This window comes from Vombatus ursinus, unplaced genomic scaffold, assembly GCF_900497805.2.
Source record: "Vombatus ursinus unplaced genomic scaffold, bare-nosed wombat genome assembly UNPS02014789.1, whole genome shotgun sequence".
Lineage (NCBI taxonomy): Eukaryota > Metazoa > Chordata > Mammalia > Diprotodontia > Vombatidae > Vombatus > Vombatus ursinus.
In genome coordinates, this window is record NW_020954567.1 from 18283266 (window position 1) to 18311047 (window position 27782).

Sequence of the window (27782 nt, forward strand, 5' to 3'; positions counted from 1 at the left end):
TTTGATCCTTGTGTCGCTGAGAAGAGCCAAATCTATGAAAGTTAGTCATTGCACAATGTGGATGTTTATGGTGTACGATGTTCTCCTGGTTCTGCTCACTTTACTCAGCATCAGTTCATATAAATCTTTCCGGGTTTTTCTGAAGTCCACCTACTCATCATTTCTTATGGAACAATAGTATTCCATTACATTCATGTACCACAACTTGTTCAGTCATTCCCCAACTGATGGGCATCCCCTCAATTTCTAATTCTTGGCCACCACAAAAAGAGCTGCTCTAAGTATTTTTGTACATGTGGATCCTTTTCCCATTTGTTTAATCTCTTTGGAATACAGACCTAGGAGTGGTATTACTGGGTCAAAGGGCATGCACAGTTTTATAGCCCTTGGACATAGTTCCAAATTGCTATCCAGAATGATCAGATCAGTTCACAACTCTACCAACAATGCATTAGTGTTCCAATTTTCCCACATCTTCTCCAACATTTGTCATTTTCCTGTTTCATGTTAGCCAATCTGATAGGTATGATGTGGTACCTCAGAGTTGTTTTAATTTGCATTTCTCTAATCAATAGTGATTTAGAGCATTTTTTATATGACTATAAATAGCTTTAATTTCTTCCTCTGAAAACTGCTTCTTTGTATCCCTTGACCATTTACCAATTGGGGAATGACCTGCATTCTTATAAATGCCTATAAGTTTGACTCGGTTCTCTATGTATTTTAGAAATGAGGCCTTTATCAGAGACATTGGCTATAGAAAGTTTCCCACATTTCTAGTCTTGATTACATTGGCTTTGTTTGTGCAAAAACTTATTTATCATCTTATTTCTTTTTGTCCTATTTGCAGTCACATTTTTAATAAGGCACAGAGGATGTAGGGAAGAACAGCACAGAAAATAAAGAGACAAGTGGCAAAAAAGGCATAGAGGTAGATGGCCTGGGAACAGGGATAGGGTGGTGGAGGAAGGCAGGCAGTGTGAGAATGAGGAGGAGGCACAGAGAATCACTCAGGTATCTGTGGATTCAAGTTGGTAGTACTTGGAAGCATGGGTTCAATAGAGATGGAAGAATACTGTGGGACAGGAATTTGAGGTCTCTATTTATTCATTCATTCATTCATTTATTTTGGTGAAGGAAGTCTCATTTTTATAGGATTTTTTATGGGGGAAAAGACTAAGTCTTATCTGTGCCACCTTAACATATCCAAATCATCTCACAGTTGTTAATAAAACTTTAAAGTTAACATCTGTATTAACTCAAAGTTATCAGTAACATTTGGTGTTCTGCTTGTCTGACTGTGGATTTCTGGAACTTATCTGAAATTTACGTGTCATAAGACTAAAAGGCCCTGACAGCAAAGCCTAAATGGCTTCTACTCAATTAAATCCTAAATTAATCTCCTATTATTCTCCTAACTTAATATTTCCAGGATGTGATTTTTTTTTTTGTTAATATATAATATGGTTTGCAACCTGTGATCCTTTGATCGTTGGGACTTCTAGATTCCCCTTTGCAGTCTTATTTCCTGCTATTGCTACTTTATACCAGCTACTTATAAACTTACTCTACTGACTAGAAGTGGATAGGGACGTCATCAGGGGATCAGAACAGGATACAATTTTAATATATCTGGGTAAGGCTCTTAACTTCGGTTAACTTCTGTCTGCCTCAGTGTCTTCATCTGGAAGATGGGGATGATAGTGATAGTACCTACATCCTTCCAGAGATGAGTGAGGATAAAATGAGATAATTGTAAAGTGCTTTGCAAACCTTAAAGCACTATTAGTAGCTATACTACTAGTAGCTGTACTACTAGCTATTACTATTAATTAGCCTCTCAAACGATATTTCTTGATAAAACCAACTTTGTCAACTTCTTTCCCTCTCTAAGGGAAGCAGTAACTTTCACTTGCCTCCTGGTTTCATTTCTAATGAAACTGTCAAGATTCATAGAAGGCATTTCATGCCAAGAGAAGATCTTGTAGGAAGTAGAGATGTTTGACCTAAAGAGAAAGAGACTCAAGGAGAACACGAGAGCTCTCTTCAAATATTGGAAAGGCCATCAGATGCAGCCTATATTCACCTTGTTCTTTTTGGGTCAAAAAGGCAAAAGTAGGAGTAAAGAATAACCAAGTTTAGGCTTCATTTAAGGAAAAACTTACAAACAATTATTCTCCCAAAAGTGGAATGTATTGGAGTATAGTGGAAGGAATGCTTCTAGCATGTTAGGTTGAGTTTATAGGAGGACATGAAAAAGAAACCCATAGGATGGGACAGGCTCCAGATGGTGTGCTATCTGCAGTATTAAAGGAAACATCCAAATTGACAGGATCCTGAATCTATCTTGTCATTTAATTGTTTGTGTATTTCATTTTTAACAGATCTTTTTAAAAAACAGGATTTTTTATTTTCTATACCTTTCAGCCAGTGATGTGACGCAGAAAGTAGGCATATGGATTAGTTGTTAGTTGCTGATTCTCATTTACCTTTTTTCTTTGGGAAGGAGCATTATCCATCTCTGGTTTCATTCTTTTATAAATTTCTGGTATTTGAAAATTCCTGAAAGACAAACCCACTACTTTCAAAATGGTGTCTCACAGCATGATTTCTTCATTTTGATTTTGAGCTTTACCAGCCATTCTTTCCAACCTGATTTTCTTTAGTGCTAGATTTCCACTCACTGATACTGAACATCTGGTACTGAGGTAGTTCCATTGTCATCAGTAACGACAGATTGCTATGGAAACAAATCTATTCCATTTCTAGTCTATTTGGTGTCTTTATTTCAGGTTCATCTTTAATATTCTTGGGTTGATCAGATTTAATTGGGTCATATACCAAGTCTTTTGAATGCTTGGCTTATCCTTTACTGTTTTTCATTTTTATAAGGTAATGTTGGTAAAGTGACATTGTTCGTACTTTCTTTCATAGTCCTGGCAAGGAGATCCAGTGTTTTCTAGCTAAGTTGTTTCCTATGTTATATCTAAACCTCAGCATTAAGGAAACTCAGCAAATCAAAGCACATTTTTATTAAGCGTCTGCTCTGTTCCAGGCCTTGTGCTAAGCACTAGGGATGCAAAGTAAGACTCGTTCCCCACTTGGAGGAGTAGTCTGCAACACACAAACAACTATATAAATGAAAGAAGTTCACTGGGTAAGAGGGAGGTAATTTTGTAGTTAAGGCATTAGTAGTGGGGTAGAGGAAATGAAGGTAGCTAAGAAAGGTGTCTTGCTGAAGGTAGGATTTAAGCTGAATTTGAAGGAAACCTAGAAGGGGGAGGAGCATTACAGGCGTGGAGGACAGATGATGTAAAAAGTGTGGAGTCTGGAGATTGTATGCTGTGTTTGAGGAAAAGCAAGGCAGCCAGTGGAATTGGGTGTTGGAATACATGGAGGGACAAAGTGTAAGAAGACTGGAAAGGTGAAAGGGTTTTAAAAGCCGAGTAGATATATTTATATCCTAGGGGTTATAAGGAGCCACTGGGTTTACTGAGTAAGGGTAAGGAATGATGTGGTTGGATTAGCACTTGAGGAAGATCACTTTAGCACCTGAGTGGAGGAATCATCTAGGAGGCTGTTGTAGCAGTTCAGGCATGAGGTGATAAGGATCTTCATTTGCGTGGATGCTAAAAGAGCAGAGAGAGAAACCCTGGAGAAGGGGATTATACAGGAGGTGTTAAGAGGATAGTTGATAGGACTTGGCAACAGATTGGATTTAAGAGGCGACTGACACTGAATTTTGGGGTACTTTTTTCTTAATGCCGCCTTTGTCTCTCAAACAATGACTTTCATTTTCTTTGATACAGGTATATTATAAATGAGTCTTGATTGCAATTATCTTTTGGCCCATGGATGGGGTTGGTGTGGTGGTGGTGGGATTCTCTTGGTTTAATGGTAAGAAATGGAGAGCATGTGATTGGGAGAGAGTTAAAATTTGGGAGCTGGTTTGAGGTGCAATTAGTTGAACAAGGATCATTGAAAGATAGGCACAGTACATGCATGTATGCCATTCCTTCCTTGGGGAAGGAAAAGTTGCTGAGATAATTTCCTGTGTTAGCCACTAGGTGGCAGGTCAGCCTAAGCCATCTTTTTTCTGTCCAGGCAGAGTGGTAGTAGAAAAAAACAAAATGGATAAGAAATGGAAAAACATTGTGGCCATCTATGGGACACTGACAGTTTGAGCATTAGTGGGAGTGCTTGTATTGACATGAGATGGAAAAATGTTAGTGATCTTATACATTTCGAAAAAGTCCTTCCATTTTTCTATAATAATTTTGGAAATCTGTGATTCTGTGAAATATATTTACCAAAAGTATTTGGTTGGGTAAATTTGTTAGGTTGAAACAGTAGAAAATTTCATAAATCTTCTTGTAGGCATTACTGTACGAGTAGTCTTGTTTAGTGCATTTGTCAGTTAGGGGCAAATGGCTTTTATGTCTTGTCAAGATAGGAATCTGTTTATTTCCCAGTCAGTGTTTAACCCAGTATTTTGCATATGTCATATATATATGAGTAAATATTCCTTTGGTGATTGATATTACCTATAGTTTCTCACTCTTGCCAGTTGAGGAAGAGTTTTGTTCCTCATATCCATAGAAATCATTCTTCTCTTCCCCCCACCTCCAGTGGAAAACAGGGAGCAAGGAGAGTAGGCTAAATATCACTGGGCACATTAAGGCATTTTAAAAATGAAACTTTTAAGGAGCCATTTTATAGTTTCTTAAATAAGTTAAATTTTAACTGTATAGTGGCCTACAGATTAGAAATAAAGGTGGATTATCAGAAGGCATCACCTTTTTCTGAGTTATAAGATATGTTACAGTCTTAAATATGTAGAAGAGTATATATATATAGTTTTACATATAAACAAATATTAGTATTTGTGGTATTGTGCTGGGGGATAATGATTTTGAAGGGTCAGAAAATAACCTATCTCTTTTCTGTGGGGGGAAAAAGTATTTCAATACTACCAGTAATGATTTTGGTAATGTATATATTTTAAATAGTCCTGCATTTCCAACGGACGTGACAGAGCTGGAGAAGGCGATCGTCATTTTTGTCAATCATTGGACCTTACTCTGTATAGTTCCTCTTTGTTTTGCAAGGAAGCAAAATTATTAAAGTGGGAGCAATAACTCTTATACTGGGACCCAGAACAGATGAGTCATGCATCAGGAGTCATATCTTAAGTTGAAGTTATACAAAAATTTTAATGGGAGTCTTTACAGAGAGTATTCTAATGTATATGAGTTGATGCTAAAGGCAAGGTATTAGATTTTTCTTTCTTTCTCCAAATTAAGTAGAAACTATATCTTTGTCAAATATGTACTGTTCGGGGCATTGTGGCATAGTAGTTATACAAAGAACACTAGCCTATGAATTGGGACATGTGAAATCTGCTCATGAGTATTCCACTAATTTATGTGATTAGGACTAAGTCCATTTCTCTCATTAAATGGGTATTATTATATTTCATAGGAATGCTTTAAAAATGAATTAAGTTACATTGAAATGGAATGCTTATATTTTGTGAAAGAAATTTGCTTTAAAATTTGAAGTGTATATGTGTACATGTTGTGCGTTGTTTATGTAAACTCCTTGTAATATTCTTCATAATTGAAAAAATTCTGATTGAATGTTTTGAAATATTGCAAATGTGATTTTAACAAAATCACATAAGCAAGCCTGATGAGTTATGTTATGTAGGATCACAGAATATTAATTTTGAATGTAATTTATTATTTTTCATTTCAGGGTCAGATAACATTAATGGATGTCCCAGTATTTAAGGCTATTCAACCAGATGTAAGTAATAGTTTGATTTTATTTCTCAGATTTAAAACAGCTAAATATATTGCATTAATTTAAGTGTTTGTAGAGATGTGAAGTAAAATTACTTTTTATGAATTTGGGACTATAAAAACGTCATGTGTTCTTGATGTGATGAAAGCTTACAAAATAGTGCTGACAGTTATATTGGTTACAGAATCAGAATTTCAGAACTGGAAAGGACCCTCAGGGATGACCTAATCTCCCTCATTTCACAAATGAAGAAATTAAGGATTTGAGAGATTAATACGTCCTATAATAAATGTATTTTAGTTTTGTTTAATGTATCATATTTTTACTATTGCTGAAGATAGTGATATTAAGAATGTGCACTTAGATTTTCATCTCCATGAATGTGGGATTTAGCAAATACAATTAAAGACCTACAAAAGTTATGAGGGGCAGGTAGGTGGTGCAATGGAAAAGAATACTGGTCCTGGAATTAGGAAGACCTGAGTTCAAATTCGGCCTTAGACACATAACACTCACTAGCTGTGTGACTTGGGCAAGTCACTTAACCCCAATTGCCTCACCAAAAAAAAAAAAGTTATGTAATTTACTTGGGGTTACATGGTCTGAAGTAAGACTCACACCCTTCTAGCTACAAAGCCAACTCTGTATCTACTAAGCCACATCGCCTCTCAGAAGGGCCATAGTAATGCATATAAACACCTTATTGAAACAGAAAATAAGAAAGATGAGAAAGTATACATCTATTATATTGGAAAATTCTTTAAATGAAGGAATATTTGGATATATTTAAAGTCTCTGGTGTAGGTTTGTTAGTTTAGACTCACCGCACAGTACAGAGGGGAAAAAAAAGATTTGGTTAAAGAAAGCCTAAGATCTAAAGATTATACAGTATGAAGTCTAGCTAAGGACAACAGAAATGGTGAATTTTTTTTAAAGCTATATTAGGAAAAAGAAGATCAAATATACATAGGACCAGTGCTTGATCCAGACAGGGTGACACCTGATGATAATGGGGAGAGGGAGTTGCTACTCAACTTTATTTTGATTCTGTTTTCTTTTCCAAGGAGAATGATCTTTGATCTGGAAGGGACAAAACAAAGTTGGCTAATAGTGAATTAATACCCAAGATACTTAGGGAGATAGTAAGTGAGCACTGAACTGCTCTTGATGAGTTCGAATAGGCCCAAGTAAACTGTGGCCTCAGTCACTGCTAGAACTGGCAAGTGTGATGGCTGAGCTACTGTCAGTGATTTCTGGAGGATCACGGTGAATGAGAGAGGTGCTGTAGAATTGGAGAAGAGCGAATATTGTCTCAGTTGTCAAAAAGAGGAAGAGAAAAGAGTCTACAAACTACCTGCCACTTCTCCTACAATTCCTTGTGAAATCCTTGTATGTATTATTAAATGGATGTTTAACAAGAAGTGGAATTCACTGCCTCATCAAGAATAGGTAGGTGGCACAGTGGATAGAGCAGCAGCCCTGGAATCAGGAGGACCTTAGTTCAAATCCGGTCTCACTTGACACTTAATTAGTTGTGTGATCCTGGGCAAGTCACTTAACCCCAATTGCCTTGCCCAAAAAAAAAAAGGTCATTCCAGACTACATACCACACCCCAAATCCCCTTTCATTTTCTAATGTGGCGGTCTTAGGAGACTAGAAGAATAAGGAACTAGTTTGGATACAGTTTTAGCAGTTATTTGACAGAGGCCATCATACTCATCTCGTGCAAAAGATAGCAAGACGTGGACCGGGTGATGGGGTATTTAGATGAATCCATAACTAATTGAATGGCTAGACCCAAAGAATAGGCATTAATGGTTCATTGTCCGCTTGGAAAAAGGTGTGTTTGTGCCTCAAGTCTCTCCCCTTTTCTGATCTATCTTCCATAAAGCTTCCAGTTTGGATATTCATGGAGCGCAGTTCTTACTGTGTCACTTCCACATGCTTCTAGGAGGGAATACAAATTGAATACAATACTGAGCTCATTTCCTTATCTGGGGGTAATAATAGTACCTGCCTCATAGATGTGAGAATTCTTTATATGAAACATTCTATGAACTTTAAAGTACGATATAAATGTAAGCTATTTTCTGGAGAGTTCTAACCACTAGCAAGAGCTGTGGTTTTAAATTTAATAGTCTTGTTTTTAAGTATATTGACTTTATTCAATAACTTCTTTTAACTGAGGACTAGATGTACCATTTGTTGAATATTTTAATTTGCATTTTATTTAAAACTTTGGTAATACTTTTCATTCTACATATTAAGATGAATAATTGATATAACTTTCCAGAAGTAAATGTTGATAGTATGTTCACTCAGACATGATTTTTATGTGATGTTGGTTCAGTGGTACTTTAGAAAAAAAGTTAGGATCTTCCGTTCTACAATGGAGGGGAAAAATCAATTCAATCAGCAGTCATTTATTAACTGCTTCCTCTGTACCACGTGCTGTGCTACTCACTAGAAACACAAAGACAAGAGCAAAACTCTCCTGTCCCTCAAGTTGCTTAACATTGTAATGAGTAGATTATATAAAGATATAGGTATATAGAAAACATATCCAAAGCAGGCAGAATATGATCTTGGAGAGCCCGGCACTAGTAACTGGGGGACACAATAAGAGCCTCATGCAGAAGGTGGTATTTAAGCTGTGTCCTGAAGGAGATCAAGGAGAAAAGGGAAGACTGGAAGCAAGAGATCATTTAGGGTATTGCAGTAGTCTAGATCAGGCTTTCCAGTGGGCTACGAAAAATGTAGGAGAATCCTTTGGCGTGCCACGAGCAGCCCACGGCAGGTTGTGTGGGCGTGGCCTAGACTAGGCAGGCTCCCAAGTTTTTTTATTATGTGCCCTGATCAACAATAACAGTAAGATTTATATGCACTTTTGATACATGTAGATTTATTTACATATAGGTTATATATTTTCACTACTCATACTAATAATTATGCACATTATAAAACTATACAAAATTAGAAATTCACAAGGGATGAGATAAAAGTGAAATGATATTTAACACAAGTCATTTGCAAACCAGTGGAGTCAGTGGAATAGAAGATGACCTTGTCAGACCTGTGCTCTAGGAAAGTACTTTGACAACTGTGTGCAGGTTGAATTACAGAAGCAAATAGGAGGTAGAGAGACCAATTTTGAGGCAGTAATTCAGGGAGGGGGGCATATGAACAGAGACAAGCAATGTGAAAGATATTCTGGAGGTAAAAATGACAATATGTCACTTAGTAAAACATTACTGAAGAGCTTACTATGTGCCTCTGGGTGTAAAAAAAGACAAAAACGGTTCTTGCCCTGAAAGAGTTCATGTTTCTAATGGAAGAGATGATATGGAAATAAGGAAACCAGAAAAACTAAGAAGCAAAAGTGAAGTGGGGAGAAAATTCCAGGCATGGGAGATAGAAAGTAAGGAATAATAAATAGGTCAGTGGATAATGAAATAGAGTGGAGAGAGACTTCAGGCAAGGAGATCGCTTATAAATCTATTGCAGCAGTCCAGGTGAGTGATGATTAAAGCCAGAGCTAGGGTAGTTAGAATTTGAGCAGAGAGAAGAGGTTGGATGTAAGAGATATTAATGAAGATGTACAGTGAGTATAATTTAGGAGTTAAGGATAAGTAGAGGTTGTGAGCCTGAGTGACTAGGAGAATAAAGAAGGTAGAGTTTTGGGAAAAAGATAATGAGGTTTCTTTTGGACATTGTGATTTTGAGGTGACAATGGGATATCCAATTGGAGATGTTCAAAGGGAAGTTAGTAGTATGCAACTATAGCTCATGAGAGATACTGGCTCTGGATATGTACATCTGGGAATCATCTACATAGAGATGATAATTGAACACATGTGAGCAAATGAAATTAGTATAGAGGGAGAAGATAAGAAGGCCTAAGACAGAACCTTTAGGGGACACCCATAATTAGTGGATGTGGCATGGCCAATGATCTATAAAAGAGACAAAGTGGTCAGGTCAGTAGGAGGAGAACAAGCAGACAGTTCTGTCATAAAAATCTAGAGAGGGAGAGAGTGTCCGGGAGAAGATCATCAACATTGTCAAGAAGGATGAGGATTGAGAAAATACTATTAAATTTGGCAATACAAAGATTGTTGGTTTTGGAGAGGTCAGTTTAAATTGAAAGATGAGATCAGAAGCCAGATTTCAGACAATGGAGATCAAGAGTTGGAAGATGAAACCAAAGTTGCAAATCTGGGGGTCTGAAAGGATGGGGGTAAGTCATCAGTAATAGGCAAGTTTGAAAGACAAGTGAGTTCGGGAGGAATGTTTTGATGTTAATTGTAACCCGTCCATGCTTGATCAACCTGTGTGACTGTCCCACCAAAAATGAAGTGGAATGGGCAAGGTGACCCTTATTGATCAATGACTGCTCACGAGCACTGCGCCAGCCAAAGGAGGTCCTGCTATAGCTGCAACATGATCTGAGGGGCTAGGGAGAGGGGAGATTTTCCTTAGGGCACCTATATAAGTGGGGGGCCCGTGATAGGACTGGGGGTGGTGTGATTTTTTTCGAGATAAGTCACAACATAGGTGTTGCAGGAAGGGCGGAACTACAACCCATCTTTCTATCCTCAGATCATTTGGTCACATACCTTTCGGGATCATGCCACAGTCCCTCACTTTGGAGACCAGTGGTCCCCAAGCAAAGTGTCTGTCTCTTCTTTGATTCTCCTTTTACTCCTAGATTAAAAGATGAAATAAAACAAGCCACCAAAAAAAAAAAATCTTTCTTCCTTGGCATCCCTCACTAGCCTCAACTCATTCTGATTTTTAGCACTCCTGAAAGTTTTTTGAAATATGACTGTGCCACACTATTTTATTTATATTCTGTTACTTGGTCTTGTTCTCATTTTCTATATATTTCTTTTTAAAATCTATGTTGATTATATTCAGACTCATCACATTTTGGACATGACACACTTTTTCTCCCCAGTCGAATTTTTTCCCTTTGTATCTCAAAATTTCATTCTTGAGCAACTTGAGTAACTCAGCTCCTCTTGGGTTGACTTCTTTAAAAATTTTAGTCCATGATATCCTACCTATTTTTCCTCTAAACCCTTTGAAGTCTGCTTTCCAAGAATCTAAGTTTCCTGTCATTATTCCAAGTTTCCTCTTCTTTTGTATCACAAACTCTAGAAAGGAATGAAGTGTCCCTTTCCCCTTCCCCATTTAGTGCACCCCTCCACCCCAACATTCTCATTATTTCTACCTCTGTTCCTGCCTGTTACAGAGAATTATCCAGAGTAAAATGTTCTTTTGTTGGTTCTTTCATCTTTTCTAAATTTATTTCTAAGACAAGTCATTTAGTCAACTGCTTATTGAGTGCTTACTATGTATGTGCCAAGTACTTTGTTAAGTTCTGGCAGTACAAAGGAAAGCTAAAGCATGGTAGTTACCCTCAAAAAACTCACATTATAGAAGGGGAGACAAGACTGTTATACGTAAGATATTTATGATATAATTGGAAGGTCATTTCAGAGAGAAGACACTAGTAGGAAGGTATAAAGAGGTGGGAACTTGGAAAGGTCTCCTGCAGAAGAGGGGATTTGCACTAAATCTTGAATGAAGCCAAAAAGTTGTGGTGAGGAAGGGGGATATTCCAGACATTTCGTTCTAGCCAGTGCAAAGGCACAGAATTATACGTTATATTGTGAGGAGCAACATGTAGAACTATAGTGTAAAGAGATGAAGAAAGTATAAATATACCAAAAAGGGACTGGGCATGGGGAGGCTGAGGCTGGTGGATCAATTGAGTTTAGGAGTTCTGAACTGCAGTAAGAATAAAGCTGATTCAGTACCAATATGGTGAGCTCTTAGAAGTGGAGGGCCGTGAGGCTGCCTAAGAAGGGACAAACTGGCCATTGTCCAAAATGGAATAGGATAAAGCTCCCATGCCTGTTAATATCGGGATTGAGGCTGTGATTGGTACTTCCAGCTCGACCAAGATAGGGAAACCCTGGCTTCCTCCATGTATTTGTCCTCTTTTTGATACATGCCCAGTGAAAGCAACTTGCTTCTCTGTTGTTACTAGATCGAGAAGTAGCTGTCTCAGTACAAGGCCAGGGAATCGCCAGATCTCTTTCTGTGCCTATTACTGAGTGATAGCTTCTGTGGCTCTTTAGTGTTATTCTTTATAGAACCAAGTACCTTCTTCTTCCTTAGAACATTTCTCCCTCTTCAGGAAGAACCTTATTGTTTTTAAACAAGGGGGTACCTTGTTTTCTTTTAGAAAGCTTCGTTCTGTCTAACCACTTGGAGGGATACCATGAGTATCTTCACTTTGTCCAGGAGGCTGATCGGCCTGTATTTGGAATATGGCAGTTCTTTTGCTATTGCAAAAATAAAATCATCACACACTTGATGCTAGAAGCCACATTTATAGATAGATAGATAGATAGATATAGATAACCTTTAAAATTCCTGAGTGGAGGGGTAAGTTGCTGGAAGGCCCATGTGTGAAAAAAAGAAAAATGTAAAAAAAAAAAAATGGGCCTTGTTTATGGAAATAAGCCTTGAAATAGTTTATTTTGTTACATCATTGCAGTCACTTGTTGACAGGTTTTATTCCTTAAACAAAACTTTAGGAATGTTCTCTAAAATTTCTGTATTCTTTTTATTCAGGATTTCATCTAAATGTTACGTAAGTTCTCTAAGCCTAAGTATATCCTACAATGATAAATAATTTAATTTAGAAAATGTACACATGGTACATTACTTTGAATTTTTATTATTTTCCATTCAGGTGTTAATGATTAATCTGAAATGCATAAGTGATGTACTAGCTATTTAATAATGTGCTGCTGGCCCACATTTATGTGCGTATGTATGTGTATGCATGACTATGTAAAAATTAATATAGTGCCTCAGTTTGCTAATCTTTACAATAAAAATGGTTAGACTGGTTTCTGAGGTCCCTTCCAGTTCTAAATCAATAACACCATAAACTGACAATTTAAAATATGGATTTATATTTTAGAAACTAAAATGGTAGTTTAGAAGTAGGAAGTATAAAAAGACAAAAAAAGAGGAAATAAATATGACATAGTATCTAGTAAAATTAGAAAATTATATATCCCTATGTATTTGCTGAATTCAATGATGATGATACAGTATTAAATAAATGCATTATTTTAACTATTCATTTTAAATTGTGATTGAGGGAGGACTAAAAAAACTTTTATTTATATATGTGTATATATGCATATATGTATATTTATATGTTGCAACCCTTTGACTCTTATTATTGTAGCAAGGAAATTTACCTATTTAATTCATATTACATCTAATTATCATTAATTTTTCAGGAGCTTTCAAGTTGTGGATGGAATAAAAAAGAGAAGTACAGTTCTGCGCCAAATGCAGTTGCCTTCACAAGAAGATTTAATCATGTAAGTCTTCCCTAAAATGATGGTACTCTTTTCAAAAGGTAATTCTTTAAGTGAAAGTTTTCATTTAAAAAGTGTTTGTTGAACTTTTCCCTAAAGTAAACATCGTTAAAGTGGCATCTTTTTTTTTGGCAGAATGTGCTATTCCAGCATCATCTCATTCAAAGGGATTTTTTTAGAAAAATTGTAAGTGATGATGTTACAGAGCCTAAAATTTTATAGAAGACAAAAATGTCTTGGTTCTGTTTTCTCCTTTCATTATAATTCTGGATACATAAAGCTCAAATATTATATGAGTTCCAAGAATATTAAAATCTCATTCACTTTAATAGGTAAACATTAGAATTGGATAGGACATTAGTCACACAACTAGTTAATTCAAGGACTGGAACTAGAACCTGTGTCTACTGCTTTTAATTTAATCTCCCATTTATATCTTTTCTCCTCCTAGCTAGATACTGAAGCCCTCCCAAAAAAATCTCCCTCCTATGGGAAGGAATCAGGAACCCCAATCTACTCAGACTCTCAGGCCCACTGGTCCTAGTGGTGCTGGGCCAGGCCTCCCTCCCTGGGGAATGGACATGATTCTTCATACTGCAGAGATGAGTAGGCAATCACCAATTTCCAGTAAAATGGAGGACTACTAGGTCTTACTATCAATCAGCCTTGTTACTGTACCCTGCCGATATCAAACTACTACTTTTGGCCTTCCATGGCAACCTAAAGAGCCCTGGGCCTTGATTCCATCTTGCTGCTGAACGCTTAGATCTTTTTAGGCCTTGCCATCTGCCCTTCTGCCAAATTCTCTATGTGTTGTGTCACCCCAGTTAGAGTGTGAGTCTCCTGAGAACAGGGACTGTCTCACCTTTTGGTTTGTATCTACATTGCTTGACATATAGTAAGTACTTAATAGAATTAAATTATAATCAATAAATTTCCAAGTGTCTACAGTATGCGTGGTATATACATACATACATACATACATATATACATACATACACCTTGCTGTAATACTGTTAGGATTGTGACACAAGTTCATACTTTAGGTAACACAGTGTATAACAAGATCTCTTGGACCTCCTTGGCTGGGGATTCAAGGCAGAAGTGTCTTATGCAGAATTTCATAATATATCAGGTGTTAATTTGATGGTGCTAGTATCTTGTCAAATTTTGTTTTGAATGAAAATTGGAATTTACTATAATATCAGAAAACTAGGGCTTCTCCCACCCACGCCCCCCACCCCCAGTCATATAGTAATGTTATATTAGAGTGGCCAGAGACATAGAAGGTAGCTAGATGGTGCAATAAAGAGACCCCTGGGTCTGAAGTTAAGAAGGCCTGAGTTCAGAACCAGCCTTAGACATTTACTAGTTGTACAACCCTGGGTAACTCTCTTAACCTCTCTTTGCCTCAATTTCCTAAACTATAAAATGAGATAATAATAGCATTTATTTCCAAGGGTTGTTGTGAAGATTAAATGAGATAATATTTGTAAAGAGCTTAGCACAGTGTCTGGCACATAATAGGTACCATAAAAATATTTGTTCCCTTTCTGAATGAGTTTTTAAATGTAACTTCTCATCTGAAGATTCATCTGGAATATAGATGATTAACTGAAAATAGACAAAAAAGAACAATTTTTATAGCCAAAGTAAATGCTACAAATTACGTTCTGTAAGGGTCTTGCACTTTGCTTATAGGAGAGGCCCCAAGCCCTCATTCTTAACTTTTACTAGACAGTGCTTAGAAATTTTGCTGTGTGGCTTCCTAATGCACAGGATATTATAAACTCCAGATAGAAATATAAGAGTAAGTGGCTTCTCAAAGCATCCTGACTATAAAGAATAAGAAATGAGAGCATGCAGCTTTGATAACTCAGGAAGACACAAAAGCACAGTAAAACCCACAGTACCAAAAATATGGCAGTTTGCACTCCTTTAAGAATGTGTATAGCTAGTCCTATAATTCTCAGTAACCCCTAAAGACATCATAGTATAGCAGTGTGCTTCTTAGCCACTGAGCCATGGAAAAGAAAAAGCTGATAGAAGAGACTTTCAATTAAGCCCCTGTAGTTGAGCATCTTTGCCTAGGTCCTGGGTACTATCAGGAAGTACTTAATCCACCTTGGGTTGGGTGGTTACACTGTTGACTCCCTTTATACTAAGTGGAATTGTTTTCAAGTCTGCTGTATCAGCTTTTGTTATCTAAACTTTCTCTGTGGAGCTTTTCAAACAATAATGATGTGTTTCATTATAAAATAGAAGTCCCTTTCACACTTTACAGTGACCGTAAAAATTGTGGAAGAACAAGTGAAATGTTTTGTTAAATCAGTTTCATATTCTTTGGTTTTAATATTTGTCTCCTGACAATTTATTTTCATTTTAAAACCTTATTAGAGTAACATAGTCCTCATAACTCTAATTCTTATACATCTCACTTGTTATTAAGCTGGAGTACTCATAACCATGGGCGTTTGGTAGTACAGTGGATAGAGCCTGGAGTCACCCTGAGTTCATATCCATCTCAGACACTTACTTAGTAGTGGTGTGACCCTGGACAAGTCACTTAACCCTGTTTGCCTCAGTTCCTCATTTTTAAAATAAGCAGGAGAAAGAAATGGTAAATGACTCCAGTATCTTTGCCAAGAAAACCCCAAATTGGGTCACAAAGAGTCAGACACAACTAAAAACAACTAAACAACCATCATGACCATGATGCAGTGGAGAGAAAGCTGTACTGGCAGTCAGAAAACTGGGGCTGAAACCTTGACGCTGTCACTTGGGCAAGTCATTTCACTTCCCCTCTCTGGGCCTCAACTTTCCTGATCTGTAAAGTGAGGAAGTTAGATTAGATTACCTCTGTAGTCCCTTTCAGTTTTACTCTTTTGACTAAAACTTAGAAGAGGAAACTTACAGTTAATATCCAAGAAATGAACTTATTTTGTTGCCTTGGGCAAATCATCTAAGTTTCCTTTAACATACTTATCCTTCATTCAAAGAGTAAATATTAATGTTTGAAAATATTTGGAAAATTGTAGTACTGTTCAACTTTAGTAAATAATTTTGAGTTATATAATGCAGTATAGATAAGAGACGGTATAGTCAGCCAGTCAGCAAGCATTTATTAAGTGTTTACTCTGTGCCAGCTACTGTACTAAGTAATGGGCATTCAAATACAAGCAGAAAGAAGTTCCCTCCCCTTAAGGAGCTTATATTCAAATAGGGGAAAACACATAAAAGGGAGTTATAACACATAAAAGGGAAGGGGGGAGCATGTTGGCAAAGTCAGAAAAGTGGGAAACAGAAACAGCATAGTAATGAAGGATGGTGGCCTGGTCACTCAAAATGAAGGCCCTAGAGCAATTCATACTGGGATAAGAAGGGTAGAGAAGTTCCAGGATGAAATGGCCACACAGACTCTGAGGGAAGTCCCAAGTGAGAAGACAGCTGAGGCCTGATAGCAAAGGCCAGAGAGAGGCAGAGCCAGGAGAAAAAAGGATGGCTGTCCTGAGGCCTCCTCTCAGAGTGGAAGTTCTGGGAGGAACTCACCAGTGGGAGAGGGGGCCATGGATAGAGGTCCCAAGACCATAGTTCCCATATAGGATCTTGATTTAAATATAAGAAAAATCAGAGAGCAAGGTAAGTAATTTACATATGTAAAAGATAGTCATAACCATCTTCCAGGGTTCTTGAGATTAAGAAAAAGGACACCTCGGAGGAGGTTGTAGTAGTCCAGATGAAAGATGTCTAGATGAATACATATGCAAAAGTTTTAATTTAAGGTAATAAAAGGTGTCTTGTAGTAGTAAAGAAATGGAACAAGTAACAAAGTTTAGTGGGAGCCTGAAAAATGTAGGATAAATGTAGGGGAAAATATGTAAATTTTCAAACTGACTTCTGTTTGAAATACAGAGAAGAGCAAGGTTTTCAACAATGACCAAAGGATGTAGAGATAATAACAATTAAAGCTTTTAATCAACACCTCTATCACATTTGCAGATGACAAAAAGATGAGAGGGATAGATAACAAATTGGATAACAGAGTAAACATCAAAAAAAATCTCAGCAGGCTAACACATTAGGTGAAATTTTTAAAAATTTAATGATGTTTAAAGTAAAATCACATATCTAGACTCAAAAAAAAAATCTGCTTCAAAAGTACAAGAGAAATGTAGCTAGGCAGCAGTTCATCTGAAGTGTTGCAAGCTTAGTATGATTAAAGAGTATGACAGGGTAACCAGAAAAAATCTAATAAGAAGTCAGGCTACATTATGAAAGGTGTAGTATCTAGAACAATGAAGGTGATAGTGCCAATCTGCTGTACCATGATCATATTATACCTGGATTCTTGTTTTCATTTCTGAGCACTGAAGTTTGGGAAGAACATTGATAATCTCTGGACCATCCAGAAGAAAGTAGTCAGTTTGTAGCAAGGCCTCGTGACCATGCCATTTAAAGATTGGTGGAAAGAGCTGGGGATGTTTAGCCTAAAGAAGGGAAAACTTAGGAGGGGTATGTGGAAGTGGGATTAGGTTTCTTCTTGGTACCACAGGAACTTGACTTTTGTTTTGCTTGACCCTAGAAGGCAAAACTAGGAACTCTGCTAAGAGGCAAATTTAAATTCAATATAAGGAAAACCCTTCTAGGAGAACAATGCGAAATCACAATGGGATGCCTTGGAATTGATGGGGTTCCTCCTTATTGGAAGTCTTTGACAACAGGCTCGATGACTACTAGTTGATGAAGTAGAAGAAGGGATTCTTAGTCAGTTATGGGTTGAAACTTAACGGTTTCTAAAGTCTCGTCAAACTTTGAGATTCTCTAATTCTTTAGTATATCACATTTTAATTATGATTTGCAATTGACAGCTTTTTTATACATTATCTTATTTTGCTGGAGGTAAAGTAGCATAGTGGATAAAGCATTGTACCTGAAGTCAGGACAATCTGAGTTCAAATTCAGCCTCAGACACTTAATAGATGGGAGACTCTGAGCAGATCCCTTAATTGCTGTCTATCTGTTTCCTCATCTGTAAAATCAGGATAATAAGAGGACCTTCCTCCTAGGGTTGTTGTGAGAATAAAATGAGGTAATATTTATAAGGCACTTTGCAAACCTTGAAGTGATATATAAATGCTAGCTGCTGTTATTACTATTACTACTACTACTATTATTGCTTCTAACAATGAAGACCATGCAGTACATTGGAAAGAGCACTGGCTGTGGAATCACAGGACCCCGATTCAATCTCAACTTAAAGACTCTCTTCATAACCTTGGGAAAATCACTTAACCCCTTGGGCCTCAGTTTCTTCATTTGTAAAATGAGTGGGCTGAACTGAATGGCCTCTGAGATCCCTTCTGTCTCTAAATGTATATTCCAAGGCTGGTAAATGTATGACTCTGAAGTAGGTAAAGCAGAAAGAATTCAAACACAGACCTTCAGACCTCAAACAAGTACAGGGCTTTTTATATTACATCATACCATTATTTAGGAAGTAGATTAGTCTTCGCAATTAAGTTTACACGAGTTGAACAAAAAGCCTTTCCCTTCAGTTATCCTTGTTTTTGTTTTAGGTAAGCTTTTGGGTAGTTCGAGAGATCCTTCACGCACAGACATTAAAAATCAGAGCAGAAGTTTTGAGTCATTATATTAAAACTGCAAAGGTAAGAAATCTTTTTCTTTGCTTTCCTTATATTTGAGTTGAATCTTAGAAATGTTTCTAAATAAACATTTCTGATTACAGCTCTTTTTGTTTACTGATGAGGCCTTTGATTGTTGTTCATGGTGCATTTATAAGGCCGCTGGACTTGGAGACCTTAAGCCAGTTGATTTACTTCTCTGGGCATCAGTTTCCTAATCTGAAAAGTGAGGAGGTTGGACCACATAATTTCTAAGGTCTCTTCTAGCTCTAATATTTTAGGGTGATTTCTAATGCAAATTCATTTTAATATATGTTTCTTAAACCAGATTCTTTGACTTGTTTTTCTAATCCATCTTATATTTTACAGTTATGTTTATTCATATATATATATTTTCTAATCATTTGATGTGTATTTTAACAGAAAAAAACTTAATAATCAACTTTTGGGCTCTGCTCATTTGGCGATGTTTTCTTTCCCCTGAAATGTAGTATCTTTGTGTCTTGAGGCCTAAAATGGGAGTGTACTAGTCCACTATTGCAAGCTTATCTGTTTAGGAACAGATCTCTAGCCCATTGTCTGCTGTGTAGCCTCCTGTCTACTTTCCGGGCTCTTCTCTCTCCTTTCCCATCTACTTAAAAATAGATTTATTGTACTGTGTGTAGCTCTGCTATGAATATTTTAGTATATGTAGGACCTTTCTTTCTTCCTTTGAACTCCTTGGGATATATGCCTGTCAATTGGCTATTTCGGTCAAAGAGTAGGGACCTTTTAGTCACTTTATTAACATAATAAATATTGCTTTCTACAATAGCTGGACTAATTCACAATTCAACCAACAACCAGCCCTTCCAGCATTTCCTATCTTTTGTCATCTTTGCCAGTTTGTTAGGTGTGAGATGAAACCACAAAGCAGTTTTGATTTGCATTTTTCTTATTATTAACTATTTGGAACACTGTTTTATATGATTTTTGATCAATGGAAATTCTTCTTTTGAGAATTGTTTGTCTATACCCTTTATCTAATTTTGCCCTGGCTACTAAATCTTGGTCTTAAATATTTATGCTAACTCCTTAGATAACTTGTATATCAGACCTCTATCAGAGATATTTGATGCAAAGATTTTTTGCCCCCAACTGAAAACTTCTTGTATTTTCACTGATTTTGTTGGTGTGATAACTTTTTATATAAACAAAATAATCTTTTGTGTGTGTGTGTTTGTCTCTATTTCTTGTTTAGTTAACAAACCCCCTTGCCTTAACTGTGGGAAGTACTTGATTTGACTTTCTTTCATTTTAAAAAATGATCTGGCCTCTATAATATTCAGGTTATGTCTCCATTTTGAGCTTTTTCTGCTATGTATAGTATAAATGCTGGTCTAAACCTAATTTCTGCCAAATTATTTTCTAGCTTTCCTAGATGTTCTTGTTAAATAAGTAGTTATTTCCATAGTAAGCTGTATTTTTATAATTGTCGAGACCAATGGGTTATTGAATTTGATATCTAACCTGTTTCACCAATCTGCTTTTTAATTTTTAAGTTGGTACCAGATATTTTTGATGATTACTACTATATAGTATAATTTGAAGTCTGGAAGTGCTATTTCCCCTTCATGCCTACTTTTTTTTCATCATTTCCCTTGAGATTCTAGACATCTTATTCCTGCAAATTATTTTTTTCCCCCTAACATTATGGAGTCCTCTTTTGGTGGTTTGATTTGCATAGTACTACAGAATTCATGTAGTTTTGTATTTTTTTAAATCCTAATTTTGTTAGTGGGCATTTAATTGTTTTAATTCAAAGACATGGCCATGTGTTTCCCCTTTCACCATGAAAGACTAAAATATTTTGTTTTGGTAGCATAAAAGTACACTTTTGAAAGAACTGTGTACTAATATTGTTCCTGAGTGCACAGATCTTTTCCAAGTTAAGTAAAAGTAATAGTTTTACTTCAAATAAAGCTAAATGAGAAAGCTCACTGGATTTAGAGTCAGAGAACCTAGATTCAAATACATAAAGAGTTATTTTCTGTGTAACTTCCTGCAAATGAGTTAACCTCTCTGGGCCTCAGTTTCCTCATCTCTAAAATAAAAGGGTTGGACTAGATGGCCTTTAAGATCCCTTCCAACTTAAAATGTATGATTCTATGATCCTTTGAGATAAGACCAAATCTTTCTTTTAGTCCTCCTAAGCTGTCCTGGGCAAGAAAAATGAAATACTGTGACTTTTATTATCACTGTTATTATCCACTCAGAATTTTATTTGAGGTATTTTTAAAAAATTGTTTAGAGGGTTTGGTTGGGAGAGCTCAGCAGAAATGCTCAATTCCCTCTGTAGCCAAAATTAGAAGGAAAGCAGGAAACTGGGGGAAAATTTTTATAGCAAGCTTCTTTAATAAAGGTCTCATTTTTCAAATACGTAGGGAAATGAGCCTGTATTTATAAATAATAAGCCATTCCCCAATGGATAAGTGGTCAAAGAATAGGAATAGGCAATTTTAAGAAGAAGAAATCAGAACTATCAATAATTATATGAAAAAAATGCTCTAAGACACTAATAATTAGAGAAATGCACATTAAAACAAGTCTGAGATAACCATCTCACACTTACCTGATTGACAAACATGACCAAAACGAAAAAATGACAAATGCTATAGGAGATATGGAAAAATAGGAACACTATCACACTGTTGGTGGAGCTGTTGGACTGGTCCACCCATATTGAAAAATAATTTGAAACTCTGCCTAAAGGGGTATAAAACGTATACCCTTTGACCCAGAAATACAACTATTAGGTTATATCCCAAAGCGATCAAAGTAAAACAGAAAGGAACCATATGTGAAAAAATATTTATAGCAGCTTGTTTTATGATGGCAAAGAGTTGTAAACTGAGAGGATGCCCGTTAATTGGGGAATGGCTGAACGAGTTGTGGTATATAATTGTATACTATTGTGCTCTAAGAAATGACAAAGTAGATGGTTTCAGAAAAACCTGGAAAGACTTTTATGAACTGATACAAAGTAAAGTGAGTAGAATCAGGAGAACTTTGTACACAGTAACGTAGTATTGTAATGACAGTTAATTGTAAAAGACTTGACTACTCTGATCAGTACATTAATCCATGATGATTTGAAAGGACTCATGATGAAAAATGCTCTCCATCTCTAGAGCGAGAACTGATGAACACTGAAAGCATAGTTTCTTTCACTTTGTTTTTCTTTTTTTTTTTCCACAACAAGGCTAATGCAGAAATATGTTTTGCATGATTTTATATGTATAATGGGTTTGTACTTCTTGGCTTTTCAGTGGGTTCAGGAAGGAAAGAAAAATGAAAGATATGCCTACCTCCCCAGAGAAAATGTCTGCCCTGGAAACCAGCCACATAGTAACAGTAATAACATCATCAATAACTATAATAAAAGCTAGAATTTATGCTTTAAATTTGCAAGACCTTTTACATAGGTTATTTCATTTGATCCTCACAGTAGTCCTGGGAAGTAACTAGACAATGGATAGAGCACTGGGCCCATAGTCAGGAAGACTCTCATCTTTCTGAGTTCAAATCAGGCCTTAGATATTTAATAGCTGTGTGACCCTGGGCAAGTCAGTTAACCCTATTTGCTTCAGTTTCCTCATCTGTAAAATGAGAAGGAAATGGTAAACCACTTCAGTATCTTTTCCAGGAAAACCCCAAATGGAGTCACAAAGAGTCAGATACAACTGAAAGAACTGAACAACAACATATGTCCAGTTCTCTCAGTTTAAATGGCTCCAGGGTTTGGGGGGAAAGATAATGAGTTTAGTTTTGGCCATAATGAGATTAGGATGCCTCTAAGACATCCAGTTGGAGATACAAGATGAAAAGGTCATCAGACAGTTGAGGGCGGAATAAATAGATTTGAGAATTATCAGCATAAAAGTAATAACTAAATCCAAAAAACTCTGTAGCATCTTTCCCCTTCTCTCAGTTTAAATAAAAACCACTGTCCTGGTTCAGTCTCTCATTACCTATCCTAGACCTTAGACTACTGAGAGAGCCTTCTAATTGGTCTCCCTGCCTCAAGTCTCTCCGCACTCCCAGTCTATTCTTCACATAGCTGCCAGTGAATTTCCTAAAGGTAGGTCTAACCATGTTACCTCTTTATTCAGTAAATTCCACTAGCTCCGAATTACTTTCAGGTTCATATATAAAGTTCTTATAATAAGGATCTTGAACTTTTCCTTAACACAAAAATTCACATTTTTTTAAACAACTGTTTTATCCCATGAATTCCATAAGGTTTTAAATTTTATGGAACCACCACTATCTTCAGAGAATCAAAATTGTGAATGACTCATAAGACAACAAAGATTTATATCATGGATGGCTAAGGCTAAAGGCTAAGGCTATCCATCCATGGCATGGATAAGGCTAAAATATCAATGCTGAATGCACATAAAAAGTGATATGAGGAATAATTTTCAGGAAACATGAATCGAAAAGAATGTCATAGTTAATTAACGAGGCATAATGGATAGAAAGCTCAAATGATGCACAGGCATTTCTTGAAAGTAATAACAGTTGGTGTTTCTATGGCTGCTTTGAAGCTTGCAAAGTACTTTTCATATATTCTCATTTGTTTCTCCCAATAACTCTGTGAGGAGAGTACTACAGATGTTCTTAGACCTATCTTGATGACAAAATCAAGGTTCAGAGGTTTATCCAGAAGTGTGTAGACAGTGAGTATCTGGAAGGGTATTTGAACCCAGCCCTCTTTGACACAAAGTTCAGTAGTCTTTTGCTATAGCAAGTGGCCTCTCAATTAGAAAGATCCAGAACTAAGCCTCTAGCACCATAGATATACAGCTATAGCTTTATGGGAGGATCTGGGTAAAAATCACACAAAATAATAAGAAATCTGCACCAGTGGACTCAGTGTTCAGATTGATGAGATTGATTCCATTGAAGTATGTATTAATTTACCACTATCTTATAGATAAGGATTTGTGTCTGATAACAGGTTCTGAACTATGAAGTAAATGTAAACATTACAATAACAGGAGAAAGACTCTGCTATAGACTACTTCAAGATACGTATTTATAAAACTTCACATATATTTCATTTGCTCTATTTTATTTAATTCTGTTCAACCAGTCAGAAAATGATATTCCTTTATAGGCATTGTCCCTTAGGAATTTGTATTTCTGAAAGGATTCATCACGTACAGGTAGCTGGTGGCACAGTGGATAGAACACTGGGCTTGAAGTCAGGAAGAGACTTGAGTTCAAACTTGACTTTAGATACTTACTAGTTGTGTGCCCCTGGGCAAGTCACTTAATTAATTTCCCTTTTGCTATTGAGTGGACCACCATCCTCCTAGTCACTCAGGTTTACAAACTAGATGACATTTCTTGATTCCTCACTCTTCTGTCACTCCCCAAATCCAATCTATTATCAACTCCTGTTGATTTTACCTCTATAATACCTCTTATGTCCCCTTCTCTGGCCTCTTCACCTCAGAGCTATGCAATTACAATAGCCTGTTTGTCTCCCTGTCATAAGTCTCTTCCCATTCCAGTCCATCCTCCGTTCAGCTGTGAAATTGATCTTCCTAAAGTTCCAGTCTGACCATGTCATTCTCCCACTCAGTCAGTTCCAGTGGCTCCCTATTATCTCCAGGATGAAATATAAAAACCTCTCTTTGGTAGTCAAAGCCCTTCGTAATCATTTTAGTCTTATACCTTCTTTCCCTCCCCAACATACTTTACCAGTGACACTGGTCTCTTTGCTGTTCTTCCATCAGGATGCTCTTTTGAAATGTTCTCTTTCCTCATCTCTATCACCCCTCTTCCCAGCTAAAATCCTACCTTCTATAGGAAGCCTTTCCTGATACTCCTTAATTCTAGCCATTTCCCTCAGTTGATTATTTTCAACTTAGCCTGTACATAGCTTTTTTGTACATTGTTGTTTTATGTATTGTCTCCCCCATTAGACTTTGAGTTCCATGGGAGCAAGGACTATCCTTTGCCTTTATTTTTATTTCCAGTACTTTGCACAGTGCTTGGCACAGATTAGGTACTTAATAATGCTAGGTCCTCTTGGCTTCCAGGCGAACTCTGTCTTGCTACAGCCTCCTACCTTTCTACATGGAGAAAATGTAATTTAAATCAGTAATTCTACTGAGCACCCGTAATGAGGAAACAATTGAGGCTGTGGAATTTCAGTTTCTAGAGATCCTCCACAAGAAAACAGACCTCTATCCATTTCTTATGGTTTAAAAAGTCTCTTGCCTATCTTCTTCAATTCTCTGTCTCCTATCTTTATTTTGGTATAGTATTTAGAATATTACATTATCAGGTAATTAAAGACTGTGTCACCTGCTAAGAGTTTTTTTTTTTTAATTTTTATCATGAACTTGTCAACAGATATTCTAATTTACAAAGAACAAAAAAGGATTTTATATGAAACCATCAATTTCTGTTTGTTTTTTAAGATATTTATTAAATTTAATATAGTGACAGAATTGCCCTTTTTGTTTGCATCCTTGTCCTCCTTTAATTTAAAAAAATTTCTATATATTTCTTTGTTTTAGTGACTACTAATTGTTTATAGATATGCTATATTTTATCAGATGGCCTTTCTTTCCGCTATGAAAATGGGAAGCTTTACAATTTTAAACTACAAAGCTAATGATATTTGTGTAAAAGATCTTTTATATATGTAAATAAAAATGGTTTTATTGATGCCATTTATTTTTCAATTCTTTTTTTTATTTTTCAGAAATTGTATGAATTAAATAACCTCCATGCACTTATGGCAGTGGTGTCTGGTTTACAAAGTGCCCCCATCTTCAGACTAACTAAAACATGGGCAGTGAGTATTTTTTAAAACTATACTTCATTATTTCAGTGATCTGTGATTTAATCAGTGTGCTTGTTACCTCCACTGATCAGTTCTTGCCTTAAAAGATGGTCTTTGAGAGGTTTGTTTGCCCTAAAATTTCATTACTCTGTGTCCCAACTGGTGATTAAAGTCTAGTCTTCAGCTACATAAGCCCTTGGAAATAAATATGTGAATGGCTTCTACCTGAAACTCTTCTCACTTGATGGGACTTTCCAGAGCTTGTGCTCTAATAAACTTGGAGAACCAAGGTCTGCCCTGATCAGGCCTTGGGGTACCAGTCTTCTTATACTTGATGCCCCTCCAAGCATTCTGTGTTCTAGCTACGTTGGTTTCTTTGCTGTTCCTTGAGCTCAGCAGTCCATCTCTTGTCCCCGTGTCTTTAGCTCTTCCTCATACCTGGAAAGCTCTCTCCTCACCTTTGCTTCTTAGAATTGCTGGCTTCCTTTCAAATTCACTCAGATGCTACCTTCTGCAGGAAGCCTTTCTTGGAGCCTATAGCTTTCAGAGCCTTTGCCCTCAAAGGCTACTTTCCATCTGCTATGTATGTGTCTTCGGTCCATTTATTCACTTGTTTCCCCCATTGGAGTGTAAGCTTCCTAAACACTATATAAATGCTAAAAGTAGTAACTGTTTCTACCTTTTTGTATATCTCCAATGCTTCGCACAGTGCCTGCTGCCTACTAAACACTTAATAAAAACTTGTTCATTGAAGCACACTGCTGGTTTTACAATTTGCAGAGACTTGGGTTCAGATCAGTCTTCTCTAATGCTCACTTAAAGTGTGCCCATGACCATGCAGTCAATCAGAATGTATTTATGCATTTATGCATTTATGTATTTATGGCCTTCTGTGTGCCAGTTACTAGCTACCATGTATACAAATACTATGAATAAAACAATCCCTAGTTTCTAGCCACTTACCTTTCAGAGGCCTTGGTTTACTTATCTACCTCACTGGTCTGTTGTGAAGATGGTGTGAGTTAATGTATTCAAAGTGCTTTGTATACTTTATAGTATCTATAAATGTATTTTTGTGTCAGGAGTAATTTATTAACTTGTAGAAAAGGAAGTTTAAAGTAGCTTTGTAGTTACACAAAATATTTGGGTTTTCTTTAAACCTAAATCTTCTTCTTAAGGAATTTTCCTAATTGTGTAGGTTAAGCAGGGACCTTTGAAATTATTTCTTCAAATCTAATCTTACATCTGGAGAAATTGAAACCCAGAGATTATATCATGACCATAGCCACATTTGTAGTAGAACTAGGATAAGAACCCAAGTTTGTTAACTTTAGTTTGTTAGTGATGTGTTGATTACTTCTGGAAAAATGGTTCCCAGGAGAATTTTGTTACATGTACATGACTGTTGTTTAAAAATATAATGTTTCAAATTAATCAGAGAATTATCAATCCCTCTCCCCACCCATTTTCTTTCAGTTGTGCAAGTTTTTAAGGTATTACTTTTGGAAAAGTAGAGGAAAATTCGAAGAGGATAAAGTGCTTCTGATTAAAATGTCCTCTTTTTCTGTAGGCAGTTCTTTATTCGTAACTCAGATTTTATTTTCACTAGTAAAACCATGTCACCAACATAGATATAAATACCAATGTAAATCAGCTACTCATAATTTTTTGTTTAAAGATTCACATATGAAATACTAAGAATTCAATAGGAAGTGACTTCCCTATGGTCACACAGAATCTGTGTATCAGAAACAGTATTGAACTCAGGTCCTTCTGAGTATGAGGCTAAAGCACTGTCCAGTCATACACTACTTCCTAGTAAAATTTTATATGGCCATATAATCCTAGAATATTGGCTTTGGAAGTGACTTTTAAATTATCTAGTTCAGTTCCTTCGTTTTACTGATGAGGAAATTGAGGGTCAGAGATTTTCAAGGTCTGGTCCAAGCCATATTGGAGACCCAGAAGGCAAACTTACATCTGCCTGTAGAATATAGAGTACTCTCTCCAGGACACCACTGCATGTTCTGATTTCTAATGAGCAAAATAAAATAAAAATGCTAGAGGATTGGATTTTATAT

The 27782-nt window shown here is 36.5% G+C and overlaps 1 protein-coding gene across 4 annotated transcripts in view; it reads left to right on the forward strand.

Moving 5' to 3' along the window:
- RALGPS2 (Ral GEF with PH domain and SH3 binding motif 2) overlaps window positions 1-27782 on the forward strand; it is a 216654-nt gene that overhangs the window by 80670 nt on the left and 108202 nt on the right. For all 4 annotated transcript variants that reach the window (XR_003569635.1, XM_027868450.1, XM_027868449.1 and 1 more), the window contains exons 4-7: window positions 5758-5808; window positions 13135-13218; window positions 18792-18881; window positions 25621-25713. Coding sequence is in view for 3 of the 4 variants with exons in the window: in XM_027868450.1 (XP_027724251.1) it covers window positions 5758-5808; window positions 13135-13218; window positions 18792-18881; window positions 25621-25713 (318 nt within the window). In the remaining variant the exon portion in view is untranslated. The remainder of the gene's footprint in view (window positions 1-5757; window positions 5809-13134; window positions 13219-18791; window positions 18882-25620; window positions 25714-27782) is intronic.